The sequence below is a fragment of the Pseudorasbora parva genome, chromosome 9, assembly GCF_024679245.1.
Source record: "Pseudorasbora parva isolate DD20220531a chromosome 9, ASM2467924v1, whole genome shotgun sequence".
NCBI lineage: Eukaryota > Metazoa > Chordata > Actinopteri > Cypriniformes > Gobionidae > Pseudorasbora > Pseudorasbora parva.
Genome location: NC_090180.1, coordinates 37887333 through 37915022, shown reverse-complemented (window position 1 = coordinate 37915022; position 27690 = coordinate 37887333). Strand labels below are relative to the sequence as shown.

At 38.3% G+C, this 27690-nt stretch overlaps 2 protein-coding genes across 4 annotated transcripts; both read left to right on the top strand.

The window, feature by feature from the left end:
• The first annotated feature begins 5544 nt into the window (after positions 1-5544).
• On the top strand, positions 5545-14910 carry znf622 (zinc finger protein 622). The gene is made up of 7 exons (XM_067452478.1): positions 5545-5642; positions 6539-7111; positions 8507-8752; positions 8843-9005; positions 10913-11028; positions 13804-13947; positions 14413-14910. The coding sequence occupies exons 1-7, from the start codon at positions 5546-5548 to the stop codon at positions 14544-14546; spliced, it is 1473 nt and encodes a 490-aa protein (XP_067308579.1). The 5' UTR covers position 5545; the 3' UTR covers positions 14547-14910.
• A 160-nt stretch (positions 14911-15070) lies between these two features.
• d2hgdh (D-2-hydroxyglutarate dehydrogenase) lies at positions 15071-26362 on the top strand. 3 transcript variants are annotated; one of them, XM_067452475.1, is made up of 10 exons: positions 15071-15249; positions 15629-15970; positions 16836-16893; positions 16972-17111; positions 18106-18299; positions 21947-22115; positions 22536-22679; positions 24928-25070; positions 25171-25336; positions 25987-26362. In XM_067452475.1, exons 2-10 carry the CDS (start codon positions 15631-15633, stop codon positions 26247-26249), a joined length of 1617 nt encoding a protein of 538 aa, XP_067308576.1. In that variant the 5' UTR covers positions 15071-15249; positions 15629-15630; the 3' UTR covers positions 26250-26362. The 3 variants fall into 3 exon arrangements, with proteins under 3 accessions (XP_067308576.1, XP_067308577.1, XP_067308578.1); XM_067452476.1 differs by having other exon boundaries at positions 15077-15228; XM_067452477.1 differs by lacking the exon at positions 15071-15249 and having other exon boundaries at positions 15939-16013.
• The last annotated feature ends 1328 nt before the right edge of the window (positions 26363-27690 follow it).

Genomic DNA, 27690 nt, shown 5'->3' with positions numbered 1-27690 from the left:
AAGTAACCAGTACCGCTCGCTCCTCGTAGAACAGACACACGGGAGGACGCTCGCAGTCTATGCTCACGACGCATCCGTTCTCTCTCTCTCGAACGTGTCCTCACTTTGCACTTTCCAGACAGCAGCCCACCTTTTAACACATGACCTAAATGGAAATACATGAACACAGGAAGTCGTCTCTTTATGTGCAAAAGGGACCACGCATTGCAAACTTTACTATGAAGGATTTTTTTTAATCTATTTAAATTCAAAAAACGAACAAAAAAAGTGAGGATTTAAAAAATAATAATGATAAAATGGAGGGAAGTGCTCTTCCCGTTCTCTTGAGATAGTGTTTTCTAGGTTGCAGTCTCTCTTCTCCTCGGCCAGTCCTCTGTATGTAAACCACTCACGTCGTTGGCCATCTCTGTAATTCTATTGTGACGCTGTACGATACTGTAACATTAGCGAGGAGACGAGGTGCTGAGGGGCTTCAGGTGTGGGAAAAGGAGGAGAAAATCCTCCACCGTTGTTCTTTCTGGCAAACGAAAAGCAGTATTGAGTATAAAGCAGTCTGTCTCCTGGGTTTGCTTTGTATTTCATGTTTAGGGTAGTTTGGATCCTTGTCTTAAGGACTCTTTCTGTCTTGTGTAGTAAATTAAGATGTTCTTTGTATGTTTCTTTATATTGTAAAGTTACTTTTAGATTTAAAAGTTGCTTATTAAAAAAAAGGATGGAAAAAGTGCTTCAATAATGTATTTTTTTTCTCTCTGATTTCTTTTTTTCATGGAGTTGTTGCTTATTTTTTTGCTTGTCCCTTCGTTGTAGATACAAATTTAAAACTAATAAAATAACATAACCCCTTTTACCAAGAATTCCTGCTCTCCCAGCTCTTAATTTATTAAAACCATTTATTTTGAAATGTGTGTTCTTTAATGTGTTCTGTTCACTGCTTACATACTCTACCGTTCAAAAGTCTCTTATGCTCAAAGCTGCATTTAATTGATCAATAGCAGTAACATTGTAAAATATTACAATTTAATATAACTTTTTTTGACTATTTTAGAATTTATTCATGTGTTGGTAAAGCTGAATCTTCAGCTGCATTACTCTAGTCTTTAGAGTCACGTGATCCTTCAGAAAGTATTCGAATATACTAATCTGCAGCTCAAGAAACATTTATATTAATGTTGAAAACTGTCATGCTGCTTAATATTTTGTGAAAATTGCGTCTTTCAGGACTGGTGAATAGATGGTTCAAAATCCTTTATTTGATAAATAAATCTTTACAACAATATATATATATATTAACTGTCAATTTTGATCAATTTAATGCACTGAATAATGTAATTTTAAACAATGAAATATTTGTTTGGGGTCACTTTTGACTTTTTTTTTTATTTAAATAATATTTTTATTTAGAAAGCATGCGTTAAATTGATCAATAGTGTCACTAAAGACTTTTACGTTGTTACAAATTCAAATAAATGCTTGCAGCGAACTTCTTTCAAAAATATAAATAAAATGTTACTGACGTGTATGTGTGTGTGTGTGTGTGTATATATATATATATATATATATATATATATATATATATCTCTCAGGCATAACATTGATCACCTTCCTAATATTGTGTTGGTCCGCCTTTTGCTGCCAAAACAGCCCTAACCCGTCGTGGCATGTACTCCAGACCCCTGAAGGTGTGCTGTGGTATCTGGCACCAAGATGTTAGCAGCAGATCCTTTAAGTCCTGTAAGTTGCGAGGTGGGGCCTCAATAGATCGGACTTGTTTGTTCAGCACATCCCACAGACTCTCAATTGGACTGAGATCTGGGGAATGTGGTGGCCAAGTTAACACCTGTAACTGTTGTGCTCCTAAAACTATTCCTGAACCATTTTTTACTTTGTTATCCTGCTAAAAGAGGCCACAGCCGCCAGGGGAAACCGTTTCCACGAAAGTGTGCGAATGGTCTGCAACAATGCTTAGGTAGGTGGTTTGCAAAGTAACATCCACATGGGTGGCAGGACCCAACATTTCCCAAAGCATCACACTGCCTCCGCTGGGTTGCCTTCTTTCCATAGCGCATCCTGGTGCCATGTGTTCCCCCTGTAAGCAATGCACAAGCATTCGCGCGTTTTTACATCCACGTGATGTAAAATAAAATGTGATTCATCAGACCAGGCCACCTTCTTCCATTGCTCTGTGTCCCCGTTCTGATGCACTGTTTGGGGCTTTTGGTGATGGACAGAGGTCAGCATGCACTCTGACTGGTCTGCGGCTATGCAGCCCCATATGCAACAAACTGTGATGCATTGTGTATTCTGACACCTTTTTATCAGAACCAGCTCTAACTTCATGAGCAATTTGAGCTACATTATCTAGTTTGTTTGATCGGACCACACAGGCCAGCCTACGCTCCCAACATGCATCAATGAGCCTTGGCTCATTGTTCCTTCCTTGGACCACTTTTGATGGATACCACTGCAGCACCCACAAGAGCTGCAGTCTTGGAGATGCTCTGACCCAATCGTCTAACCATCCCAATTTGTCCCTTGGCAAACTTGCTCAAATCCTTGCACTTGCCCATTTCTCCTGCTTCTAACACATCAACTTTGAGGACAAAATGTTCACTTGCTGCCTAATATATCCCACACACTAACAGTTGCTGAAAAGATAGTGTTATATAATATCTAATTATAATTATTTTATATATTAATGAATGATTATTTTAGCCATACTTCTATGGGCATTGTCATGGTGTGTGTTATGCTGACATTTAATACTGTCTTCTGTCACAGGTTTCTAGTTTCATCCTCTCTCTCCTCCCCAGAGAACTGAGTGTACGGCAGCAACATCAATCTCCCTGAAGAAAGTGCCCCTCTCTTGTGTGGCTGAAGAGGAGGGTACAGCCGTTATAAATTGCTACTGCTTTTCTCTTAGGGAAGTGTGTGAATATTAATTAATACAGTGAAACAGCGACCCTTGGGCCGCAATTAATTTCAATTGAGCGGTGCTAGCGAGAAGTCATACAAACAGAAATAATGCTATTAAGTCTCCAAGGTTGTGACGTCCCTGAGGTATAGAAACATTTCAACTTTCAGCTTATACATGATTCTCGTGATGAAAAAGAAAGTGCTGATTGAAACGTAGTCTCTATGCAGATTTGCCAGTGTGAAGACATATGGGTAACACTGCAATGGCTTACAATTCATTATTAAACAGACTTTGAATTCATTCCTCAGATGTCCATGAGCTCTGAATCATGTTTAAAGCAGGCTACAAGGTCACAATATTCACAACAATTTAAAATGAATTATCATCATCTCCTAAATTACCTTTTGTATTAAAAGCTTCAGCCTTCAGGAAACACGAAAGAGGCTGTGACACTGCGCAGTTACTTAAAAAGAACACTTACTCATACAAGAGTATTATTAGCATGTTTGGATTTTCTTTTTAAATTACACTTATAGGCCTATTCTAAAACTTATACGGTTTACCTGCATTAATTAAAGACAAGTAGCATTGATATTATGGACCATCTCTTTGATATTTTATTGCACATTCTTGGTGGCATTATCTTATTCACAGAAAAGGTGCCATTGTGAAGCGTCGGATCAGAGGAAGAAGATGAGGTGAGGCAAAGCAGATCTAATAGCGATATATCTTTATTAAGCAAAACAAAAGAGCCATATGCAACACAAGAAATCAATGGAACAGTGTGCTAAAGCACCGCAAACACCAGAAAAAATGAACAAATGAAAATGAGCACTAAATCGCACGTCCCTAAAGTATAGGCTAAGTAAAAAACTATATGACAAAAGAAGTGTCCAAATTCACAGTACTCTTAGGCAAAAATACCAGATGACCTACTGCTTCCAGTTATATTCTGAAGTGTGCAGTCAATGCACTTTATGAGGCCATGGGTGAGGAATCATAAATGACAGTAAAGCGACGCAATGAAAACTTTCTTAGTAAAAACCAAGGAAACAGGAAATAATGAGAAACAAACTGAAGCTTCACCCAAAATTGTGTACTGTCTGAGTAGGATACATTTGAAGGTTTTGTACATTTGAAATTTGTGGTCTTAGCGTATGAATGTGTGTATGAATGAAATTCAGGCATACACTAGCATCTGCCATGTTATGTCATTTCATGTGACCTACAAGCATCAGTTGCCTCGCTTCACTGCCATTTATAAATTGTCTCCTGTGGCCTCATGGGATAAAGTCTCTATCAAATGCACAATTTAGGGTCTTGCAGGAAGTTGTAGGTCTTAGAATATTATGGCTGAATTTAAAATAGCCCCCTAAACCCTCAATCACTATTCCAATGTTTTTCCACTAATACAGTTTACTTAAAGGAGTGAATGAAAACGAGTGAGCGGATTTGGGCAGCCGAATTCAGTGTTCATCGGCTGTATCAATCAATCAATCAATCAACTTTATTTGTATAGCGCTTTTACAATCACGATTGTGTCAAAGCAGCTTCACAGTGTCAAACAGGATAATATTGCGACAAAATTAGATTTGGCTGTACAGTCGTACTGGAGAAAACTGTAATGTTATCAGCTTATTTTAATTTATCATATAGCGACAATGTTGGCAGATCAGTATTATAGTTTATAGAATTAAATAAGACATAATTCATATATTTTATTTGTATAATAAGTTGAATAACTTTAATCATATTTTTAGTGTCCCCAACTGAGCAAGCCAAGCCAAAGGCGACAGTGGCAAAGAAACCCAAACTCCATCAGGGCATGATGGAGAAAAATAAACCTTGGGAGAAACCAGACTCAGTCGGGCTGCCAGTTCTCCTCTGGCCTATTAACACACCGTGTAAGATTATTATTCTAGCAACCTTACAGGTCAGAAATCATATTAGATTGGAATATTCAAAATTTCAGGGTATCACGGAAGAGACAGATTTATTTAGGATGGGGCGTCGATTACACAAGAGTATGAATACATGAAAGATCAGAATTATTGCGCCGAAGACGGGTACACAAAATCATATTTGCGGTGCAATGTGGGATATAATTAGTGCACTCAATAAGGTTTCAGACATCACTACAAATGGCTGTCCCCTCAAATAATGCCCTATTTGAGGGTATACGGGGTGATTTTGGATTCAACATATGTATTGAGGCATAGGGCTGCTCAATTGGTGTAGGCCTATAATAAGTATTCGATTTTGAATGCAGCATAAAAGTTCATTTAAAATAAAATTGAAACCAAACTACACATTGGTGGCTGAAATTTGTAATTACATTTAGTTACTACTGAAGTCTCAATTAAGGATATTACCAGGGCTGTAATAATTTTTAAAGGAAACCAAAGGGATGTTCCCTCTGATACAAATTAGTGGTCAACAAATACGTGGTTTTCAAGGAGCAGTTCTTAAACTACTACCTCCGATCTTAAACCTGCGCTGCATTGAATTTGTCAGAGAAGGTTAGACATTTGTATATCAGCTATTATTGATAAGTGAGTAGATATGGGTAGCATTACACTGTTTTAGAGTAAGTCATAGATATCCTCCAAACCGCAGGGTGGCGCTGTGGCTATGAGATCACTTGTGATCGGGTTCAAAGGTTGTTTTGTTACAGCATCCTCGTGTGTCAGTGCTGTGAACTTCTACAAGGGAGGATCAAATAAACCAAGTAAGACCACACTTTCTAAGCTTTAAAAATAAATTTTTATCAGTAATTACTTTATTCTATTTGGATTTATCACATAATATTCTTGTTGTTGTAGACTAGAGCAAAATATAAATTTAACATGTGTCGCATGAACTGAAATGAGACTAAATGGACGTAATTGTAATTTTACATCACTTTATGTGTTAAAACGTCGTGCTTTATGTGTCGTGTGAGTGTGTGATGTTGTATTAGGCTTATTTAAATTAGTTTTTTTGAACGGACTTTATAACTAACGTTATACGTCAAGACCTTAAGTCAAAAAGTAAAACAAAAATCTATTTGTTTTTGTGTAACGTTAGCAGTGGTTTAGTTTGTATATGGCAGAGACCAAGTTAATTATAATAGTTGTTTAAAATATTCAAATATATTTATTTTTTCCCCTGCTGTAGATAATGTGTAAACAACTAAATTTGTGTATTTATTCCACAGTTTATAATTGTATAATTTTTGCTGGACAAAAAAATAAATAATTCTTTCCATGCTCAGAAACACTTCATTAAGAGTGCAAAATAGACACTAATGCAAACAAAGACAATGAACTGAAATCCCCTCAAAATATAAGGGGTGTGAACAGTTTGTCCGTTTAGGGCTACTGTGGAAACATGGTGGTGCAAAATGGTGACTTCACTATAAGGGGACCCATGGTGAATGTAGAAATGGCTCATTCCAAGATAATAAAAACATAAACATATGTAAGGTCCTTATACACCACTGAAAACAGTTATGTATATTATATTGCATTTCTGTCAACGGCTTCTCATAAATATTACATACTGTAACTTCACCTTTAAGAATATCAGATGGTTTAAAGAATTTATTTGGTTGAAAATAAAGAAAAATTGTATTTTTTCCTGCAGTCATGTCGTACACTTGCATCAGCTGCCGTGTGCAGTTCTCTGATGGCGAGGTCCAGCGGGCACATTATAAAACAGACTGGCACCGCTACAATCTGAAGAGAAAGGTTGCAGACATGCCTCCGGTTACCGCAGAAAACTTCCAGGAGCGAGTGCTGGCACAGCGGGCAGCTGCTGAACAGCTGGAGCAGGGTGGCGGACATGGCTCGGCCTACTGCGCCACCTGCAACAAAAAGTTCTCCACTGACAATGCCTACACCAATCATATTCAGTCCAACAAGCACCAGCAGGCTGAGAGGAAAGCCCTGGCCGCCGCCCAGGCGACTGTCCAGCGAATGAACGAGAAAAATCTAGAGAAGGGGGCGGAGCTAGACAAAGATGCACAGAATGAAGCTCTTCAGAAAGCACTGATGGAGCAGCAGAGACACACCCCCTCTAAAGCCACACCCACAGAGAAACGGGTCAGACAGCGGCCGGGTAAACCCCCTCGGCTGCAGTGGTTCGAACAGCAGGCCAAGAAGATCACAGAAGAGGAGGGTGAAGAAGAGGAGGAGGAGGAGGAGCAGGAGGAGGAAGGTAAGAATGATTTAAAGGAACACGCTGACTTTTTGGGTCTTTAGCTTATTCATGTATCCCCAGAGTTAGAGAAGTCCATACATACCATTCTCATCTCCATGCATCCCATAACTCTGTCTGACGCACCCACCACTAGCCTAGCTTAGCACAGAGACTAAAGGTCAACGGCTCCATCTAGCTTACTGCTCAATAAGTGACAAAATAGCGCCAACATTTTCCTATTGACATGTTGTGATGTCGTGTACGAAGACAATGAAAGTTGCAATTTTTTTCTAGGCCGATATGTATAGGAACAATTCTTTCATTCCTGCGTAATGATCCAGGAATGTTGCTGCCATACCATGGTTGCAGCAGCCGCAGTGTTATTACGCAGTGCCTGAAAATAGTCCCCAGCACGCTGTCTGTGCAAGCAGGTTGGTTATGTTGACGGAAGTTAGCCTATTTTCAGCTGCTGCGTGATATTGCGCCTCTGCACCCATGGTAAGGCAGCAAAGTTACTGGATTATTATGCAGGAATGAGAGTATAGTTCCTAGACATATTATTGGTCTAGAAAATCGCAAATTTTAATTTGCCGTCGGTCTTTGTACACAATGTAACTATATACATCACAACATGTAAATAGGAAAATGTTGGCATTATTTTGTCACTTATTGAGCAGTAGGCTAGATGAAGCCGTTTACCTTCAGTCTTTGTGCTAGGCTAGCGGTGGGTGCGTCAGACAGAATTATGGGACGCACGGAGATACAAATTTAATGTATGGACTTATCATAAACTCTGGGGGATATGGTGAATAAGCTAAAGTCCCAAAAAGTCGGCGTGTTCCTTTAAAAGAAAATACACAGATACAGAAATCAATGTCATTGATGGCAGAGTTGAAGTTTTAAAGATGGTTCATATTCTGTAATATTACCCATTTACCTGCACTGGCACTATCGGATGAGAACAACATTTGAACTGAATTAAGCTGAAAATGACAGTAACTTTGCAACATTGACACTGAATTGAACTGACTTATTGAACTGAAACAATATGGAACAAAACTAATAGTGACTGTTTTATGACGAGCTGCTTTATCGCTGCTTTCACAATTGATGAACTTTGCAACATTGACATAGTTATTAAATTGAATTGAATCATTATCAAATTGATTTGAGGTGGCACTTGTTTTTTGTAGATCTGCTTTATAGCTGAATGGAATTTGTTTCATAATCGATGGACTGCAACATTGGCACTGATTTGAATCGAGATTAATATTACAGCATTAACACTAATTGTTCTGTTTAATAATTTGAGCTGCTTTGAAACAATCTGTATTGTATGAAGTAATATATATGTAAATGTGACGTGGTTTTCCTTTGCAACTGCTCATTAAGAGTCTTTGTTTTTTTTTGAAGAATGGGAGGATGTTGATGCGGATATGGATGGCGATGATGATGATGATGAAGAGGAAGAGATGGAGGAGGACTCCACATCCGGAGCAGCTCTGGCCCCCGGTACAATCCCAGCGACAGACTGTCTGTTCTGTGGACATCATTCACGCTCACTCGCCCGAAACATAGCACACATGACCAGAACACACAGCTTCTTCCTCCCAGATATTGAGTATCTGGTGGACCTGAGAGGACTTATTTCATACCTGGGTAAGCCAGAGACAGGCATGATTTTAGAAGTTGTTCTTTGAAAATGTTTCTGCCATTAATCTGTGGTATTCTCCGTGTGTTTTTCTGTAGGAGAGAAGGTTGGTGTTGGTAAGGTGTGCTTATGGTGTAATGAAAAAGGCAAGTCATTCTACACTACAGAAGCGGTTCAGGCACACATGACCGACAAGAGTCACTGCAAACTCCTCACAGACGGAGACGCGGCGCTTGAGTTTGCAGACTTCTACGACTTCAGGTAAACCGTTAATATCCTCTGACCAGATGTTTTATTGGATGGTCATTACATATTTCTCATTTCTAATAATTAAAGGGATATTTCTCCCCAAACTGATAGTTTGCTGTTAATTTACTCACCCTCAGGCCATCCAAGATGTAGTTGACTTTTTTTCTTCAGTAGAAAAAATGTAAAGATGTTTAGCTAAAACCATGGTTGTCTGTGATTCATATAATGCAAGTCAATGGCTACTGTCACTTTGAGAGTACATAGGCAAAACATGTATAGGCAAAACTAAATTAATACCTATGGCTCCTAAAGACCATTGTGGTCTTATGAAGCGAACCAATCGGTCTGTGCAAGAAACTGAACATGATTACAAATTCACACGTGAGCTGACGCAGTGTTTGCTTACAAAAGAGAGGGAAGACGTATGAGTTGTATTATTCATTAAAGTGGTACTTACTTGTGCTTAGCCTGGAGGACACAAACTATATAAAAAATTAAGATTGCGTTCACGGAGAAGGGGTTAAAACAAAGTATGGCAACAAAAGTTCTATACGTGAACCTTTGTGAATGCAATATCTAGTAAGAAATGACAGTATACAATGCTTTTACAATATATATTTATTTAGCTTAGTGTTAAATTCTATATATTCTAATGCATTTTTAACATATCAAGTTGCATATAAATTTACTTTATGAACCACTGCTATTTTAGTTTTTAATCAACAAAAGTTCCTGCGCTACATTCTTTCTCTCTTTTTGAAAATCCATTATAAAATAAAATATATTCATAGTTTCTGAACAGCATTTCTGAAGCCTGAAATGGGCAGAGCCGTCCGTTGCCATCTTGGCAGAGCGTCACTCCTAGATAACTTAAAATGGGCGAAGAGGTGGGACGTGGGTGGAGCTGAGGTGCCTGGTTGCTGAAACCAAGCCCGACTAGCTCGACCATAGTGGCAATACACCTGTCACTCAATTGGCCACGCCCTTAATTATGCAGACCTTTAAGGCTTAATATAATTTGAACTAATTAGTTAAAAAAAAAATTCTGCCCCCTAACATTAGGGTTGTGCCAAAGGACGACATCATCGTCGCCAGGGTGACCAGATCGCAAAACAGAATAAAAAAGCTGGCAAATCTTAAATTGGGCTCAGCCTACCCCTCTCATTCGGCATACATCTAGAGCCTATGTTTTCATGGCTGCGATGTAACAGTTAACAAATTTATTTCCTTTGTAAACAAAGATTTGTGCTTCGCTCCTGTGGTAATCACGTAATATTCAGCATTCACATACAAAACACTGGGTTAATAACAAAATTATAGTTTTAAGGGTAAAATAGTATTTATGTTAAGAGATGGTAAAATACAGAATTATATCTTTTTATTAACAAAAGCAAAGATATCATCATCCATCGCTATGTTTTACTGTAAACGACGTCAACTGCCAATTTAGGGGACATCACCCTACCCTACCTCACAGTTGACATGAAGGGCAAAATTAGCTGTAAAGACCACTTGTACTTGTACCAGGCTGTAAACATATTTTTTTCTGCTGTAAAGTTGGGCATTTTAACATAGAGGAAATACAGATTTGACTCCCTCAGTCACTTCTGTGTCGGCTTCAAGAGGGGCCACGGGAGGTTGACGCTTGGTTACGTTGCGATTTTATCAAAGTGTTACTGAAATTATTTTTTTTTGTATGAAATGAATAAAACAATTTGTGGCTTTTTTATGAAAAAATAAATAAATAATTTGAATTAGGAAATGTTTGACTTAAGTATAGATAGAGATAGTATTTCCCGCCGTTTCTGGGTTTAAGTACAAACATCATGACTCCCATTTGGAGTAATAAAAAGACTTCTATACAAAACAATATTGTATTTTTAATTTGAGCAATAATTGTTGTCCTTCTAAATATACAGGAGCAGTTATCCTGATGCTAAAGATGGAGATGATGTGGAGATAAAGGATGGTGAACTGCCTGATGAAAAGACTGTAGAGTTTGATGATGAGACGCTGGAGCTCACTTTGCCCTCAGGTACTGATTGACAGCTGTATGCACAACACAACGCAGCAAAGCATTATGAAATTTAAAGGTACACTATGTAACTTTTTATGTTCAAAATTAACAACATTTTAAAGGGGTCATCCAATGCAAAATTCCCTTTTATATGGTGTTTGCATATAAATGTTTTTTTGTAATGTGTGGACGTAATTATACGTTTCTTTTATCCTCAAAAAAACTCTCAATAATTAAGAGAGTGACCTCTCTCTCTCTCCCCCGACTTTCCCAACAAAAATCCCGCCCTGGAATGTATACGCCAAAATGAGTTTTATTCATATGGTTTTTCACGTGCATATGATGCTCTTTTTATGGCGTATTATACGCACGAACCGCCCACCCCACCACCCCCATCCTACCCAAGAGCGTGTCATTTACACGCCATTAAGTGCGTAGCATATGCACACCAAACTAATTTTGCTCTATACATTACATGAGATTGCACACTCGTACTATTAATACGCATTACCATGTGATCGTGTTGGACATTACTAAGCTACTATGTGTTTAAAAGTATAGCCTATTAAAATGGTACAATGATATTGCTCAGTTCAACGTGTTGGGAAATCTGGCATTTTGTTCCGCGTCATCTTTATTTCAAACGACCCGACTGACCGCGACCGGTATATCATTAAAAATATTTTTGGATGACTCGTAACCGCGGGTGACCGCAGGCACCCGCTCATTTTGGATTGCATGAATTGAAAGCGCGCTAGACTGAACATGTGCTGTGAATGTATGAGACAAAAACACATTTTCTGTCTTTTCTCAGTCTAGAAGGCACCAAATTCAAAAATAATTTCACATTTCTACTACATTAATGACCCAGTTTAATTAAAAAGCTTAATGATAAATCACTGAAGTAACCCTTTAACTACACTTCACATGTCTTGTATCTACATGCCCAATGGAGGAGAGGGGTGGGGTGAGGTAGGCAGTAGCTCATTATCATTTAAAGACACACGCACCGAAATTTTAAGCAAAGTATGTTACAGACTTTACATGACGACCTTAACGTCTTAGCGTCTCATCATATCCGTCATAGAGAAAAGTTGCTCCAGTTACTTTCCCTGCGTCCCAATTCGCATACTATCCATCCTAAATAGTATTTGAAAATAGAATTAGTATGTCCCAAATCGTAGTATGTTGAAAAGAGTATTCCAAAGATTCCCGGATGGTTTACTATTTCCGGTCCGAATTCACAGTATGGATCGATGGGCACTCTAACGGCTGATATTGCCCACAACCCATTGCGAGTTGGACGAGGATTCGATTAGAACTACAAACGCGGATAAAAAGCGTTAAAAAACTACAAACATGACGGATGTGCGAGTTCGACGGTTAAGTAGAGAAGTTTAGATAAAGGGGTTTGAGTGACCAACTATCAATATTTAACCTGACAAAAATATATTTATTCAGTGTTGTCACATTATATTTCACCCGCAGCAGCATTGAGAACTTTTGAAATGACACGTTTGGCCATTAACTTTTAAATGCATCATTATATTTAAACTGTAAATACATGAGGAGAGTCTCTGCATTAAAGACCCACAAATGGCAGATCAACGAGCGGCTACATTTCTCTCCGATACGGTAGGAGATTCAACTGAATGTGGAGGATTTGAACTGTGACGAATCTTACGATGATTGACAGGGCAGTTAAACGGTGACTGGATGCACGTAACTAAGCGACAGAGTCCGTTAAAGATGGCGAAGTAGTATGTCCCGAAGCTTGCATACTTTTCTGCTACACACTCAAAAGTATATACTTTTTCTTCACAAAAAGAGTACATACTTTTAGGACGTAGTATAAGTAGGCGAATTGGGACGCAGCATTTGTTACGTGTGGGAGTGGCAAAGGTTTGTTACAACAAGAGAGAAAGGTTGACATGGAGCATGCAAAATCTCCAACCTCTAGAGAATCACCTATTTTAAAAAGACACAGAACAGAGGAGCGTCTACTGGCATAAAGGGAACGTGACAGAGCTCGTAATAAAATGAGTATCAACATTGGCTTGACCTTGAGATTGCAAGAACTAAGGGATTTGAAATGTTGTAAAAGCAATGTAGAGATGGTGTTTTTATTACTCAAAAGGTATTTTTATTGAACAGATAAATATCCATGCGTAGACCTCTATGGAGTGCTGTATTTTGAAGGGTCATTTCATTATGGGTGGTTGTAGCGCTGTCCTGGAGTTTATTTTCATGGTAGTTGTTCTTTGTGTATTAATGGGTAGAAATGTTTAATGTAGTAATACAAATTTTATAGATTGTGATTTTGACCTTGTGTTGCCATGTAACTTGCCTGGATGCTAACGTGTTAAAAATTGTATAAGCAAACAAACAATCTATAAATGGGTATAGCTACACTAACATCTTCAGTTAGTTGGCTTGAAATCCTTTTCATCTAAACTGGTTATATCTCTTGAGCCTAGTAGTGAATGTTTAATGAGCAGTAGGATAAAAACATTCACCTGCACAGTCACGCACAGAGCCTTCTCCCATAAAATGCATGCAGTTTTGTTTTTTAACCACTAGAGCCTGTTAGATAGTGTACCTTTTATTATGACATTAAGTTGTTGCATGCAAAATTTTATTTTTCTATTATGCATGCTATAAAATGTTCTGTTTTGAAGATGTACGCATAATTGTTTGCACATCAGACTTTCACTCTTGAAATAAATTTATCCTGGCTTGAACTCCTTTTAAAATGCATATAGGACCAAACTCTGTTTTTGCTTTGTGTTACAGGTGCTAAGATTGGTCATCGCTCCCTAATGAGGTACTATAAGCAGAAGTTTGGATTTCAGAGGGCACTGGTTCCGGCACATAACCAGAAGGCTGTTGGTCGAGTCCTTAAACAGTACAGAGCTCTTGGCTGGGGAGGAGACTTCGGTAAGTTAGACGTTACTGTGGTTAATGGGCATAAATCTCATCTAACAGTTGGGGAACAATAAACAAAAAAATTCTCAAGGGCAATTGTTTTGAAGGGGACAAAAATAATACAGCCAAAATTGTACTTCTAAGTATATGTGTGGCGTTTTGGTGCACTATAAAATTCTTATGTTACTTACAACAAGCTACCAAACAACAATTTGAAAAATATATCGGTTATTATCCTTTTTGGTCATTGCTAATTTATTAAATACTCCGCAGTGCCGTATATAATATAATTATTTTAATTACAATACAATGTGGGTTTTAATTATTTTTTTAAAAAGGGGGGACAACCCTTGGATGGGTTGGGTCCTGAACCCCTCTCCCCCCACCAAAATTTACGCCTATGCTTTGGATGGTCTTTTACTGTTGGTGAACTTGAATTCTGTACCAAAGCTGTTTAAACCTTGCCTTCTCTTTCAGGCAAGGGCTTTGTGAGCCAGCAGCAGAAGGACATGCAGTACGTACGGAGGATGAAGTCCAAGTGGATGCTGAAGATGGGCATGAACAATAACACCACCAAACAGACCCATTTCAGAGCTCAAGTCATGTTCTAAATCAGTTGACATTAGACATAAACATCAGTTTTTCAGAGTTTATAACAGCACTAGAGCCTAAAATGAAAATGATCTGTGTATATTGATTAATCGGAGATGTAAACTAAGGCTAATATTACATCAGAATGACTTAAATAAAACAATATTAGAAAGTTATACAAACACGATTGAGTATAAGAGGGAACATTATGCTTTAGAGATTTGGGGAACCAAATTATGTGCTGCTCCAGCATCAACCCGAGATTGCTACTTTTGGTTTTGTAAAGTATTTATAATGAATACTTAATTTACTATTGTTTATAATCTCACTGCTGAATTATAATGCTATATAAATTATCAATAAAATCAGCAATGTCTGTCTTGATGTTTGGTATTTCTTTCAGGAAATAAAGATTAAGTATTGTCTGTTAAGATATATCATATGAAATCATTGTTTTGTAATATGGTGTAAAAATAATAAAAAGGTACAAATAATACAAGAACCAAACGCCAGTGTAACTCCTGGCCGATAGGCAGCGCTGTTTCACGTAATCCTGCTGCAAACTCAAAGTCGCGAGGAAGTTCATCATAACACTAGCATGCTAACATCACAGACCTTTCAGTTGTAGACAAAATGTTAGAAGATTCAATACCTTCTTGATATAATGTGAAATCAGCTGCAGCTCCCTTCACCTCTGCCACAGTAGGTTTCCTTCCCGATATGGTCAGTAGGATTTTGAATATAGTGAATGTTAGTGAACTAACGTTAAATGATCAAGGCGCCAGCATATAACGTTATCAAAATCAGGTGCATTAAAGCTGTTAACCATTTAATATAACCATTTAATATAATCTCCCCCCCCCCAAATAAAAATAAAATAATAATGATGTATGAGAACGTTTATATTATAAGTACTAATACTATATAATTATCTGCTAAATGTAAATTAATATTCTGTGTTTTAGAATATGATTTTGTACTGTGATTGTTGGTTCATTATTTCAACCATCATTATTCCCTGTGCCATCACATCCCTTTGTACAAAACTTCCAATATTTGCAGTTTGAAATGCAATTACTCTGTCTTGCCCTCTCTACTACAGATATGGGGATCTTTCAGGGGTTCACAAGACTTCCCCTGAAGTCCACATTTATTTGGCCACTATGCCCACATTACAGCACTGCTCTTCTCGCTGCAGTGGGCAGAGAGACCTCTGACAGAGCTCCGATAGTGTCCTCGAGCCAGCTGATTCAGCATCGCTATGTGCACAGCAGAGGGTTGGGAGCGAGCCCAGCCAACCCGGATGCTGGTCCTCCACGGTTACCCTTCTCCAGGGTCACAGAGAAAGACCTTGCCTTCTTTAGAACACTGCTGCCTGGAAGAACCATCACTGATCCAGACCTCCTAAAGTCCAGCAATATAGACTGGCTTAAGACAGTGCAAGGTGAACTCTAAGGATATAGTAAAGAATAGTTTAAAATTTGTAGGTATGTTCTAGATGTATTTAAGTCAGTGTGTCACATTTTAATTAAAAAATTTGGGGCCAGTAAGATTTTTTAAAAATGTTTGTCCATGCGTTGTAGAAGAAAACAGACTTATCGGACCGGCGACCTACTTCCTCTGCTTCAAAGTCCAGTTCCGATGCTCGTGTGCCCATAATAATAATAATAATAATAATAATAATAATAATACATTTTATTTATAATGCACTTTAACAAAATCTCAAAGTGCTAAAATTATAGATGCTTTCGAATGTGGACAGGGGTCATCATAGGCACCCTGATTGGTCTGTGGCTACACAGCAGTCTGTTGTGACACATTCCTCCCATAACCATCATTAAAATTATGTGTGACTTGTGCCACAGTAGACCTTCTGTTGGCTTGGACCAGATGGGATAGCCTTTGTTGCCATTGTGCACTGATGAGCCTTAGGCGCCCAACCCTCTGTTGCCTGTTTGTGGTTTTGTTCCTACTCAGACCACTGTTGATAAATTCTCTCACTGCTGCTTATAAGGAGGAATCCACAAGCCTTGGTGTTTCAGAGATACTATGACCCAGTCGCCTTGGCATAACAATATGGCCCTTGTCAAAGTGACATTCCTGCACATTTCTACTGCGTCCAGCACGTTGATTGTGAGAATATATTTGTATTTATTAGAGCTGGGTGATATGGCCCAAAAAATATATCTGTATTTCTTGGCTGAATGCGATGGTATATCTCAGAAGTGTCATTTTTTTAAGCTTAATTGTAATATTAAATATTAAAGAGTGGCTATATTTTAATAAATGTATTTTTTCTTTTCTGGCAGGTAATAGTGAAGTACTCCTGAGACCCAAAACAACAGAGGAGGTCTCTCGAATTATTAGGTTAGATCACATTGAATTTTGTGTTGTGTATTTGGTTACATGACTTGTTTTCTTAAATCATCCTCTGTTTTTCCACAGATACTGTAATGAGCGGAATCTGGCAGTGTGTCCGCAGGGAGGGAACACAGGTCTGGTGGGTGGAAGTGTCCCTGTGTTTGATGAGATCATCCTCTCCACTTCTCTAATGAACCAAGTCATGACGTTTGACAACATCTCAGGTGTGCATATATGTGTGCTCTAGTCTAGATCACCTTGTTATATATCATGACTCCACGTACACCTGTCATAAGGTACAGTGACAAAAGTTAGTGCATGCACAAGTTGATTGTATGGAAATGTGTGTTGGCAGTGCCTGTACACAACCATCCTATAATGATAAAAATCCATCCATCCATTGTTTTTTTTTAAATCTCCTTATATGTTTTCCCCTTTCTCAAATCAGTATAAAGCAGGTTTTGCCAAGAAGCTGCGCCTGAAAAAAGATTGGTACTAACTATATAACACTACACTAAGCTTACTTTTGTAGATGGTTTATAACGGTGTCTGTTACTGTAAAAAAAATAGTTGTAACAGTTATTACACTGCATAGATTACGTTACGCATCACTGACAAGCCTACATTTATCGATAAAAAGTTTTTATTGGCATTAGCTGTAACATCAATCTGTCAATGAACTAACGTATACATCAGTAAACACATAGCATTCGTATCTCACTACGCTAACGTTACCCTGCCAGTAGATAGATTAAAGTGACATTATGTTAACCAACCATTCAGAAACGTCCTGTTCGAGCCTTAATTGTCGCATTTCGTTGGGGCCGTCATCTTGTTCCGGGCCCGACTCCAGTTCAAATTGACACAGTTGCACAGATGTGTCCTCAGAGACTCCTGTTGACATTTTTTGTCAAAATAATATACCAAAATATACCCAACTGTTGTCAAGGCAACACTCCATATGTGTTGTATCAAAGCGGAACAGAGGGGGCGGGGTGAGCAAAGCTCATTATCATTTAAAGCCGTATGCACTGAAATGGCTTGCAGAAAACAGAGCTGTTTTTGACCAGGTAAAATTAGTCTTTTTTTAAAAAATACTAATAAGAATTTTTAATTAAAGTATATTGAAGTTTTTCATTTAGACGCTAAAGAATCATATTAACTTGTGCAAAAATGGCATTATATGACCCCTTTAATACAGATTTATTTGGCTTTCAGGTATCCTCACTTGTCAGGCAGGCTGTGTGTTAGAGAACCTGTCTCACTATCTAGAGGACAGAGACTTCATCATGCCACTGGATCTAGGGGCAAAAGGAAGCTGCCATATCGGAGGGAATGTGTCCACCAATGCTGGTGGTCTTAGACTACTGCGCTACGGGTCTCTTAGAGGGACAGTTCTGGGCCTGGAAGTGGTGAGCACCTCCATCTTTACAGAAATGAACACCAATTTGAGATATTTCCCATCTCTGAAGGTGCAGGAATAGATCAGTAGATCTGGATCTTTTTAACTCCTAAGGCCCTCCATTGTCCACAACAATATTTAAAGGCTCCGTAACTTGTCCAATTGTTAGATTTTTACTTTATAAGGATTATAAAATAGTTTTCATTCACAATGTATAGTACTGTGCAAAAGTCTTATACTGCATTCACACCGCACGCGAATTACGTGATTCACGCGAGTGATTTACATGTTAAAGGTGAACTATGTAGTATTTTTGCAGTAAAATATCCAAAAAACACTAGGCCAGTGTTATATATTTTGTTCAGTTGAGTACCTACAATATCCCAGAAGTTTCCAACTATTTGTAAATTGTGAGAAAATTGCTATTTTAACTAAGGACCGGGACTTTTCAGCATTGCATTTGAGGGAGTCGCCTGTCAATTGCGTCATATCTGCGCTACCCTCGGTTTCGGCTTTTATTTGGCAGGAGCGCTTTACTCTTAGCAGTGTGAACAAGTGAACGCACGGAGTAAAGTCATAACATCGTTTTGAACACACTTAAATGTATCTAATATGACAAACAGAGCTACATTACCTCAAAATCATAACCGGAAGAACGGATCTGTGCAGGCGCTCGGCGAATGTGTCTCGTCCCGTCATAATAAAAGTCCCAGTATTCGCGAGGCGGGTATTTGTTTAACAATCGCTCCAGCAGCTGTGCTCAGGTCCATAACACTCGGTCCTGCTCTGCTTTAGACTACAGCAGTGTTTCTCAAATTTTTTCTGCCCTTCCCCACTTTGGAGGTAGGGAAGGGCCACGAGCCCCACCTGTCCCCAATCACCCAACAAAATGGTAATTATCTAGGCTTTAAGTTTGCCTGTTAACATTTATTTGATTAACATCACATTTAAAACTTTCATGTGTACAGTCAAAATATTTTAGCTGAGTTTTTTTTAAGGCAACGTTATTTTAGAACGTTTCATCTTAATGTTTCTATGGCAACGCGTCATGTTTATCACGTGACTCACCACAATCAAAATAGCGCTGAATGACAGATGTATCGCTTTTATTAAGTTTTTTTATTTTTTATTCAAAATATTGACATACTTGCTTACCATGTCATCAACTGTCTAATAATCCAATTGTAGGTGTGTTTTGCCATTTAAACCCCTTTATAAATGATCTTGATTTTGATCTATAATGTGAGATGGGCGCTGCCACGTTTGAACAAAGGCACCGCAGTTCAGAGTCCTGTCAATCGGATTTGCAGTACGTATATTCATCAGCTTCTCCTGGAATAAGTAAGTGACCGGTGAACTGGGAGAATAATCGAGCAAACTTTATAGTTACTTACACTATGTGTATCTGATATGAATAAAACATGTCGGCCAATTATATTTGAATGGATTGTTATTGCTGCTTCCAAAGACACCAGTGTGTATTCTACAAACTCTAAATGTATTGTTTTACTAGTACTTGTGTATTTAAATGTTACCTATTCAATTAAACCTAAAATAAACAGTATGCGGTTGAAAACACTGCATGACGTATGTCAAGAGCTGAGCGCGTATGCATCTGGCTCAGTGCCAGCCGAAGCGCGTCCCACCGTTTGAATCTGACAGTTATGTCACGTCACTAAACATTCTAAAAACCCATATGTGGGTCCGTACTCTCAGGGGCATAGAAATAAAAATCCCATGTGGGACCGCTCAAAAGGTTAATAGAGATGGGCACAAAAAATTAACACATTTCCTCCCGTTTGTCGTGCCCCACTTGTCATGTCTCTATTCCCCACCAGTGGGGCGCGCCCCACACTTTGAGAAACGCTGGACTACAGTAACGTTAATAACCGCATGCATGAACGTGATTTCTGCCCGAGTCCTATTTTCCACCGGCTGTGATGAGAAGACCACATCTCCCAAGATGCTGCGCTCACACATTGCGTCATCAAACTACGATTTGTTTTGAATAGGCGCCCTCCAGTGGACGGAAAGCTCCATAGTGCACCTTTAAGTCAATGCAGAGACGTGAATAGGCATTCTGCGGCGCGATTCACATGAATTAGGCACATTCCCAAAGAAATATGGTTTTAGGCCAGTTATTTATATATTTCGCTGCAGTGTGTCAGAAATATCAGTTTACATTTCCAAACATTCTTTTGCCATTAATTGTAATAACCCAGTGATATTTTTGTATGCACAAGGAGTCTGACAACAGCTGGTATGATCTGATCTCACCACCATCGAGTCCATCAGGGATTACATGAGGAAACAGAAATAACTGAGACAGACTAAATCCAAAAGAACTGCAGTAACCTCTCAAAGAAGAAAACTTCCTGTAAAGATACAGTACTGTGAAAAGTTTTAGGCACTTGTGTAAAAATGCTGTAAAATGCTTTCAAAATAATGTCATAAATAGATATTATTTATCAATTAACTTCTATTAACTACATCAAATCAGTATTTGGTGTGAACACCCTTTGTGTTTAAAACAGCTTTTGTCCTAGGTACACCTGCACGTTGTTCAGGTAGCTTTGGAGGAAGGTTTCTCTGTCTTGTTTTTTCTTCTTCTGTTTTTTCATGTCATCCCAGATGGACTCGATGATGGTGATTTCAGATCATTACGGCTGTTGTCAGACTTCTTGTACATACAAAATTCTTGCTGGATTATTACAATTAATGGCAAAATGAATGTTTGGATGTAAACTGATATTTCTGACACACTTCAGCAAAAGATATAAATGACTGTCTAAAAACCATTTTGTTCATTGTGAAAATACTAGCGTGCCTTAGACTTTTGCACAGTATATATAATATACTATAATAATACAGTATATAAAAAATATTAAATATTATGAGTAATAAAATGCCCTTGGAATCGTGAAATTTTATTAATTTACATGACTTTTCCAGGTCTAAATTTTTTTTTCCAATAAGGCTTTATTATATTATATTAATATACAGGTTTTTGAAGACAGTGGCAATCCTTGTTCTTCTTTAAAAAAAAAAATGGATAAGAAGCATCTTCATTTTTCTATTGTTTTAGATTATTTTGTTGCTTGTTTTGCATTTAAATAATTGTAAGCCACCGAAGCACCCTTCAAAGTCTAATGAGGCCCCCTAGTGGGTCCCTGCCACTCTAACAGATGATGTCCCATTTAAAAACAGAACTGACAGACAAAGACAATGGTGTCGTATAAAAAATATATTTTTGCTCATGTGATTATTGTAGAGACTGTTTGAGAATGCCATTCATGCATTTGTGGTGTTATGCATCTGAGTTAGAATTCAGGCTCTTTTTAAATGGCTTTAAAGGAATAGTTCACCATAAAATGTTAATTCTATCATTTACTCTCCCTCAACTTGTTCAAAACCCCTCCGAGTTTCTTTCTTCTGCTGAACACAAAAGAAGATTTTTAAAAGAATGTTGGTAACCAGACAGATGATAGTCCAGTCCCGATTGACTTCCATAGTATGGAAGTCAATGGGGACCATCAACTGTTTGGTTACCGACATCCTTTAAAAGTTCAGGTTGAGGGAGACTAAATGATGTTAGAATTCACATTTTATGGTGTACTATTCCTTTAAGTTGTATTCTTATCTATCTTTCATGTGTAGGTTTTGGCAGATGGGCGGGTTTTGAACTGCCTGGCCACACTTCGCAAGGACAACACTGGTTATGACCTCAAGCAGCTTTTTATTGGCTCAGAAGGGACATTAGGAGTCATTACTGCTGTTTCCATCCTGTGCCCCCGCAAGCCTAAAGCTGTCAATGTGGCATTTTTAGGTAAAATGACACGTCAAATATAAAGCACATGCTAAAGATATTTTGGGTCATTCATACCAAGGAGGGAGATTTAACTATAAAGTTGTAATAATCATTCTAATTCCATTAGAATAGAGAAGTCCACACCACAACTATAACGATAATAACACAAAGTAACATTTGGAATCATTTTTTTTTCCAGTTGATGAACAATAAAAACATTGAGAGCCAATCAGAATCCAAATGACTTTAAAGAGCTTGAGCATTTAAAGCAGCAGGTGACATAACACACACTTATAATAAACAAAACGCTATCGTACATTGGTGTGGATGCCGATGTAGTTAATGTTTCAGTTATCTTTATAGTTATTATACTTGGTGTAAACTGGCCTTAACTGTGTGGCTACATCAACGTATTGCAGTTCCTCATGTGTTCTGCAGGGTGCTCCAGCTTTCAGCAGCTGCTGGAAACATTTCAGTGTTGTAGAGGGATGCTGGGAGAGATCCTGTCTGCTTTTGAGTTTTTAGATGCTTCCTGTATGAACCTTCTGGTGAAGCATCTGAAACTCACCAACCCCATCACAGGTGAACACTAGTGGCATTACTGTTACAAGACAATTTAAAGGGTTAGTTCACCCAAAAATGAATACTCGGCCTCATGTCGTTCCAAACCCGTAAGACTTTCGTTCATCTTCGGAACACAAATGAAGATCTTTTTGATGAAATCCGAGAGCTTTTCCATTTGAATATGCAATTGTGCAACTGACTCTTTGATGATTCAAAAAGTTCATAAAGTGATCATAAAAGTAATTAATTTGAATTGAGCGGTTTTAGTCCAAATTTTCTGAAAAGACTCGACCGCTTCATATGATGAACAGATTTAAAGGTCCTGTTCTTTACGATCCCATCTTTCAAACTTTAGTTAGTGTGAAATGTTCCTGTTAAAGCATAAATAATAACTGTCAAATTATAAAGCTCAAAGTTCAATGCCAAGCGAGATATTTTATTTAACTGAAGTTCCCTTTCAAAGCCTACAGAGAACTGCCGGTTTGGACTACACCTCTGCACTTCCTTGCAGGAATGACGTCACTAGAACCGTTTGTTGACTAACCCTCCGCCCACAAGAACACGCAAAAAAGGGGGCGTGGTCTTGTTGCTCTCCCACGTGGAGAAGAGCGCTCATTGAGCGCTTGCATCTCCCCTTTATGGTAAGAGGCGGGACCTTTCGGGGCAAAGTGCTCTAAGCTGCTGTCCAATCACAACACGGGAAGCGCTGGCCTAATCAGAACTCGTTACGTGTTTCTGAAGGAGGGACTTCATAGAACAAGGAAATCATCAGGCCGTTTTTAGGACAGAGGAAACAGCGCTGTACAGATAAGTAAATTGTGTGAAAAATACTGTGTTTTTTTACATGCGAAGCGAACTTATGTTATATTGCGCACTGTAAAGACAATCAAGGCTTCGAAAACACACGAAAAACAGGACCTTTAATGTAGGCTTTTATTCACATAGAAACAGATCAGAAAACATAAACAGAAGCTCAACAGAAACCTGCTTGACGCACAAGAACAAACGTGATGCGTAGCAGGAACATGCTTGAGCTTCTGTCTACCACAACTGATGTGTGATTTGATCAAAGTTCAAATGTGAATAAAAGCCTAAATTCAATCTATTCATCATATAATGTGATCGTGTCTCTTCAGAAGATTTGGACTAAACCACTCAATATGGATTCGTTTTTTACGATCTCTTTATGAACTTTTTGAAGCATCAAAGTGGTACTTGCTTCGCTGTCAATGGATGGATAGAATGGTAAATAGTAGAAAGCTCTCAGATTTCATCAAAAAGATCTTTATTTGTGCTCCGAGGATGAACGATTGTCTTACGGGTTTGGAACGACATGAGGAGGAGTAATTTATGACAGAATTTCTATTTTTGGGTGAATTATCCCTTTTAAAGCCCAATGTAGAGTTTGTTTTTCCCTTGAACGCACAAACGAATGCACAGCTTCTTGCTCTTGCTGATATACGTCACACTGATCCTCACGTATAGGTAAAAAGTGAAGTATACTTTAGGTACCATTGTTTTTAAAGTCGCGCTATAACGATTATGCAGGGATGACTCACTTAGTCAAGATGAATGTGCCATGGAAATATTCAATTGCCAAGTGAATATGTTTCCAGCATTAATATTGGGCTATTATAGAAACATTTTCGTTACAGTCTGTTTCACAAAGTCACATTTTGTTTGTTGACAGCAGGTTTATTTCATGAATATCGCTGAGTCCAAATTCGCTCTGCCGTCTGTAAAATCGCTCTGCCGTCTGTATTTGCTTAGTAGATTTTAGTTTAATAATGGTGACAAGTTTCTTTATGGTCTGACAAATACGTGAATGGGCCATATATGTTCTTCTAGCTGGGGACACTTTGTTTAACGTCATCGCCCCCTTTCGCTACTTCAGACTCACCGCTTCAGTGCTCTGCGATTACGGAAGTAGCAGATCTTTTCTTCTGTACTGTGACATACTTCCGAGTTAAGTGGATTATCGAACAAGAAAAAATGTAGGACACGGACTTAGTTCTATCCATTAGTTGTTGATTGGAGGCAGATCTGAATGCGAGCTTGCGGCTGGTTGTAAGAAGGGGACGGGTTTAAGTGGACTAAATGATTGGAGAAGTCTGACATACATCACCGCAAATTTCATCAATAACATTCATTTAGAACAAATAGAGTGGATATTCATTGTGTGCAGACTTTAAAATTATGAATGAAGATTTGTCATTTGTTTTATTGGACTCCTGAATATGTTTTAAAGTAGAATGCTGTGTTGCAGAATGTCCTTTTTACATTGTCATCGAGACCGCTGGGTCCAACGCAACCCATGATGAAGAAAAACTACACAACTTCCTCGAGGAGGTCATGACATCGTCTCTGGTGACTGACGGGACAGTTGCGACAGAGGCGACAAAAATCAAGGCACTCTGCTCTCTTGTGTAGTGTGGCTCAATTGACAGAATTCAACATTTGTCTGTGACAATTGTTCTGTCTAACGCTAAAGGTCTTATGTTCTATACAGGCATTGTGGTCTTTGAGGGAAAGAGTCACAGAAGCTCTGACACATGAAGGCTACACCTACAAATATGACATCTCCCTCCCTGTGGAAAAGATCTATGATTTAGTTCAAGACATGAGGGGGCACCTTGGAGACATGGCCAAGAATGTTGTCGGTTATGGACATGTTGGTATGGTTACCTTTCGTTTTCTTATAATAATTGCTGAACTGTGTCTGGAATACGCTACTTGAGTTTTTATGAGCTATGATTTGCAGGAGATGGCGGTAGTTACCAAAAGAAAATTCACAGAAAATTGTGTAATGAATGAAAATCATGGACTCTGATTTCCATTTGTCGTAATTATATGATTTCTTTCATAGACAACCCCAAACTTAAACGATGGCATACTTATGCCCACAAAAAGCCTTAAAGGGATAGTTCACTTTAAAATGAAAATTGTCATCCTTTACTCACCCTCAAGTTGTTCCAAACCTGTATGCATTTCTTTCTTCAGCTGAACACAAGGGAAGATATTTTGAAGAATGTCAGTAACCAAACGGTTAACTGGAGCCATTGACTTCCATAGTAGGAAAAAAATACTATGGAAGTCAATGGCTCCAGTTAACTGTTTGGTTACTGACATTCTTCAAAATATCGTCCCTTGTGTTCAGATGAAGAAAGAAATTCATACAGGTTTGAAACAACTTGAGGGTGAGTAAAGGATGACAGAATTTTCATTTTAAAGTGTACTATCCCTTTAAACAATGGGTTCAGACCCCCTCAAACCCTGACCATAATTCACATCTTGGTTTTCAGTATTTTTTCTTGTTTTGTTTCAGGTGATGGAAATCTCCATCTAAACATCACATCCCCCTCTAAAGACCCTGCTCTACTGGCTGCCATTGAGCCGTATGTGTACGAGTGGACAGCCAAATGGAAAGGCAGCATCAGTGCAGAGCATGGCTTGGGTCTGAAGAAAAGAAACTACATTTACTACAGTAAACCCTCAGAGACAGTCGCCCTCATGGGCAGCATTAAAGCCATGCTGGATCCTAAAGGCATTCTCAACCCTTACAAAACGCTGCCAGACAACATACACTGATAGTTTGATGGTCTTCATGATTTCTATGAAAAATCCCTGGATTGATTTTTCCACGTGTTATTGTTTAATGCTGAATGGACCATAATAGATTAAAATCAAAGTATTTCTTTTGAGTTTTAGAAGTGATGCTTTAAAGTTACACTTTATAACTTGGCCTTCTAGATGTTTAGATGTCTAAATCAAGTGTGCCCATAGACTGTAAAAAAAGATAGCCGACACCTCTTCACTATCTTCCATTGTAGAAAAGCCGGCAATGTCTGAATATGGCGCTAACATCTTGAACTGATTTGGGACCTGCGCAGTAAAGAGCAGGAAGTAGAAGCACAATATCAAACGCCCACCTACATTCCCGTAGTGTCTGTTAGTACGGTTTACTGCAGAACAACTAATGTCGGTGTGAAATAAACATATATGGAAATGTGGAAATTAAAGCTAAAGCTCCAATCTCCTCCCGAAAAAAAGTCTGTTGGCTCAGAGAATCTGTCAATCATGACGTCACACCCCCATTTCTATAGTCGCATCCTAACGTAGGTGTTCTGGCATAGAATCTGGAAATGCTGCAGTGTGTATACAATGTGATCAACATCAGAGACTGATACAAAACAGAAGAAATTGTTGAATAAAATCTTTATTTTTGTTTTGCGCACAAAAAGTATTCAAATTGCTTCATAATATGAGGGTTGAATTAACCCTCATATTATGAAGCAATGTGAATACTTTTTACTGTCAAGTCAACTTTATTTACAAAGCGCTTTTACAATGACGATTGTTTCAAAGCAGCTTCACAGTGTTAAACAGGACAATATTGCAACAAAATTTGATTTGGCTCTGGAGAAAACAGTGATGTTATCAGCTTATTTTAAAGGTGCCCTAGAATGAAAAATTGAATTAATAATAGTTTTAGAGTTAACAAATCCAGATAAATCCAACCTGGTTTAGATCAAGTTTAACCATTTCTCAAAGCTTGGTATAAACTTTCTCTGTCAACTCAGGTTTAATCCAGAGTTAGCGATTAACTGAAGTGCGCTGCGCGCATGCATCTGAAAGTGTAACACGTGTCGCAAACAGCCAATCACAGCGTCTGTGTGATTCACTTCATGCAAGAGAGAGGGCGCAATTCACTTCTCTTCTGAGATTGAGAGATCATTTTGAAAATTATCATGAAATTAAATGCGTTTATAAAGCAGGAATAAACACTGCTGCTGCAGCGACAGTTTGAAAAAGCAGCTGAAAGAATATCTGACTATATCAATGCATGAGATGAATCAAAGAAATATGCCTAATATAGGTTCACAAAGAGCTCAAATGAATACACGTTGTTTAAAAGAATTATGAATGCATGTTTTATATTTATATTAATATTTGTCTACTTGTCAAATCATATAATAATTATATGAATATATTATATTATTATTAAAAAAATAAGTTTAAAATTAAAAGT

Coding starts and splice junctions, on each gene's coding strand:
- znf622 (XM_067452478.1), top strand. CDS start 5,546: ATGAGATCACTTGTGATCGGGTTCAAAGGTTGTTTTGTTACAGCATCC. Junction 5,643..6,538: donor GGGAGGATCAAATAAACCAA/GTAAGACCACAC, acceptor TTTTTCCTGCAG/TCATGTCGTACACTTGCATC. Junction 7,112..8,506: donor GGAGGAGCAGGAGGAGGAAG/GTAAGAATGATT, acceptor TTTTTTTTGAAG/AATGGGAGGATGTTGATGCG.
- d2hgdh (XM_067452475.1), top strand. CDS start 15,631: ATGGGGATCTTTCAGGGGTTCACAAGACTTCCCCTGAAGTCCACATTT. Junction 22,116..22,535: donor TGTCAATGTGGCATTTTTAG/GTAAAATGACAC, acceptor TGTGTTCTGCAG/GGTGCTCCAGCTTTCAGCAG. Junction 22,680..24,927: donor ACTCACCAACCCCATCACAG/GTGAACACTAGT, acceptor GCTGTGTTGCAG/AATGTCCTTTTTACATTGTC.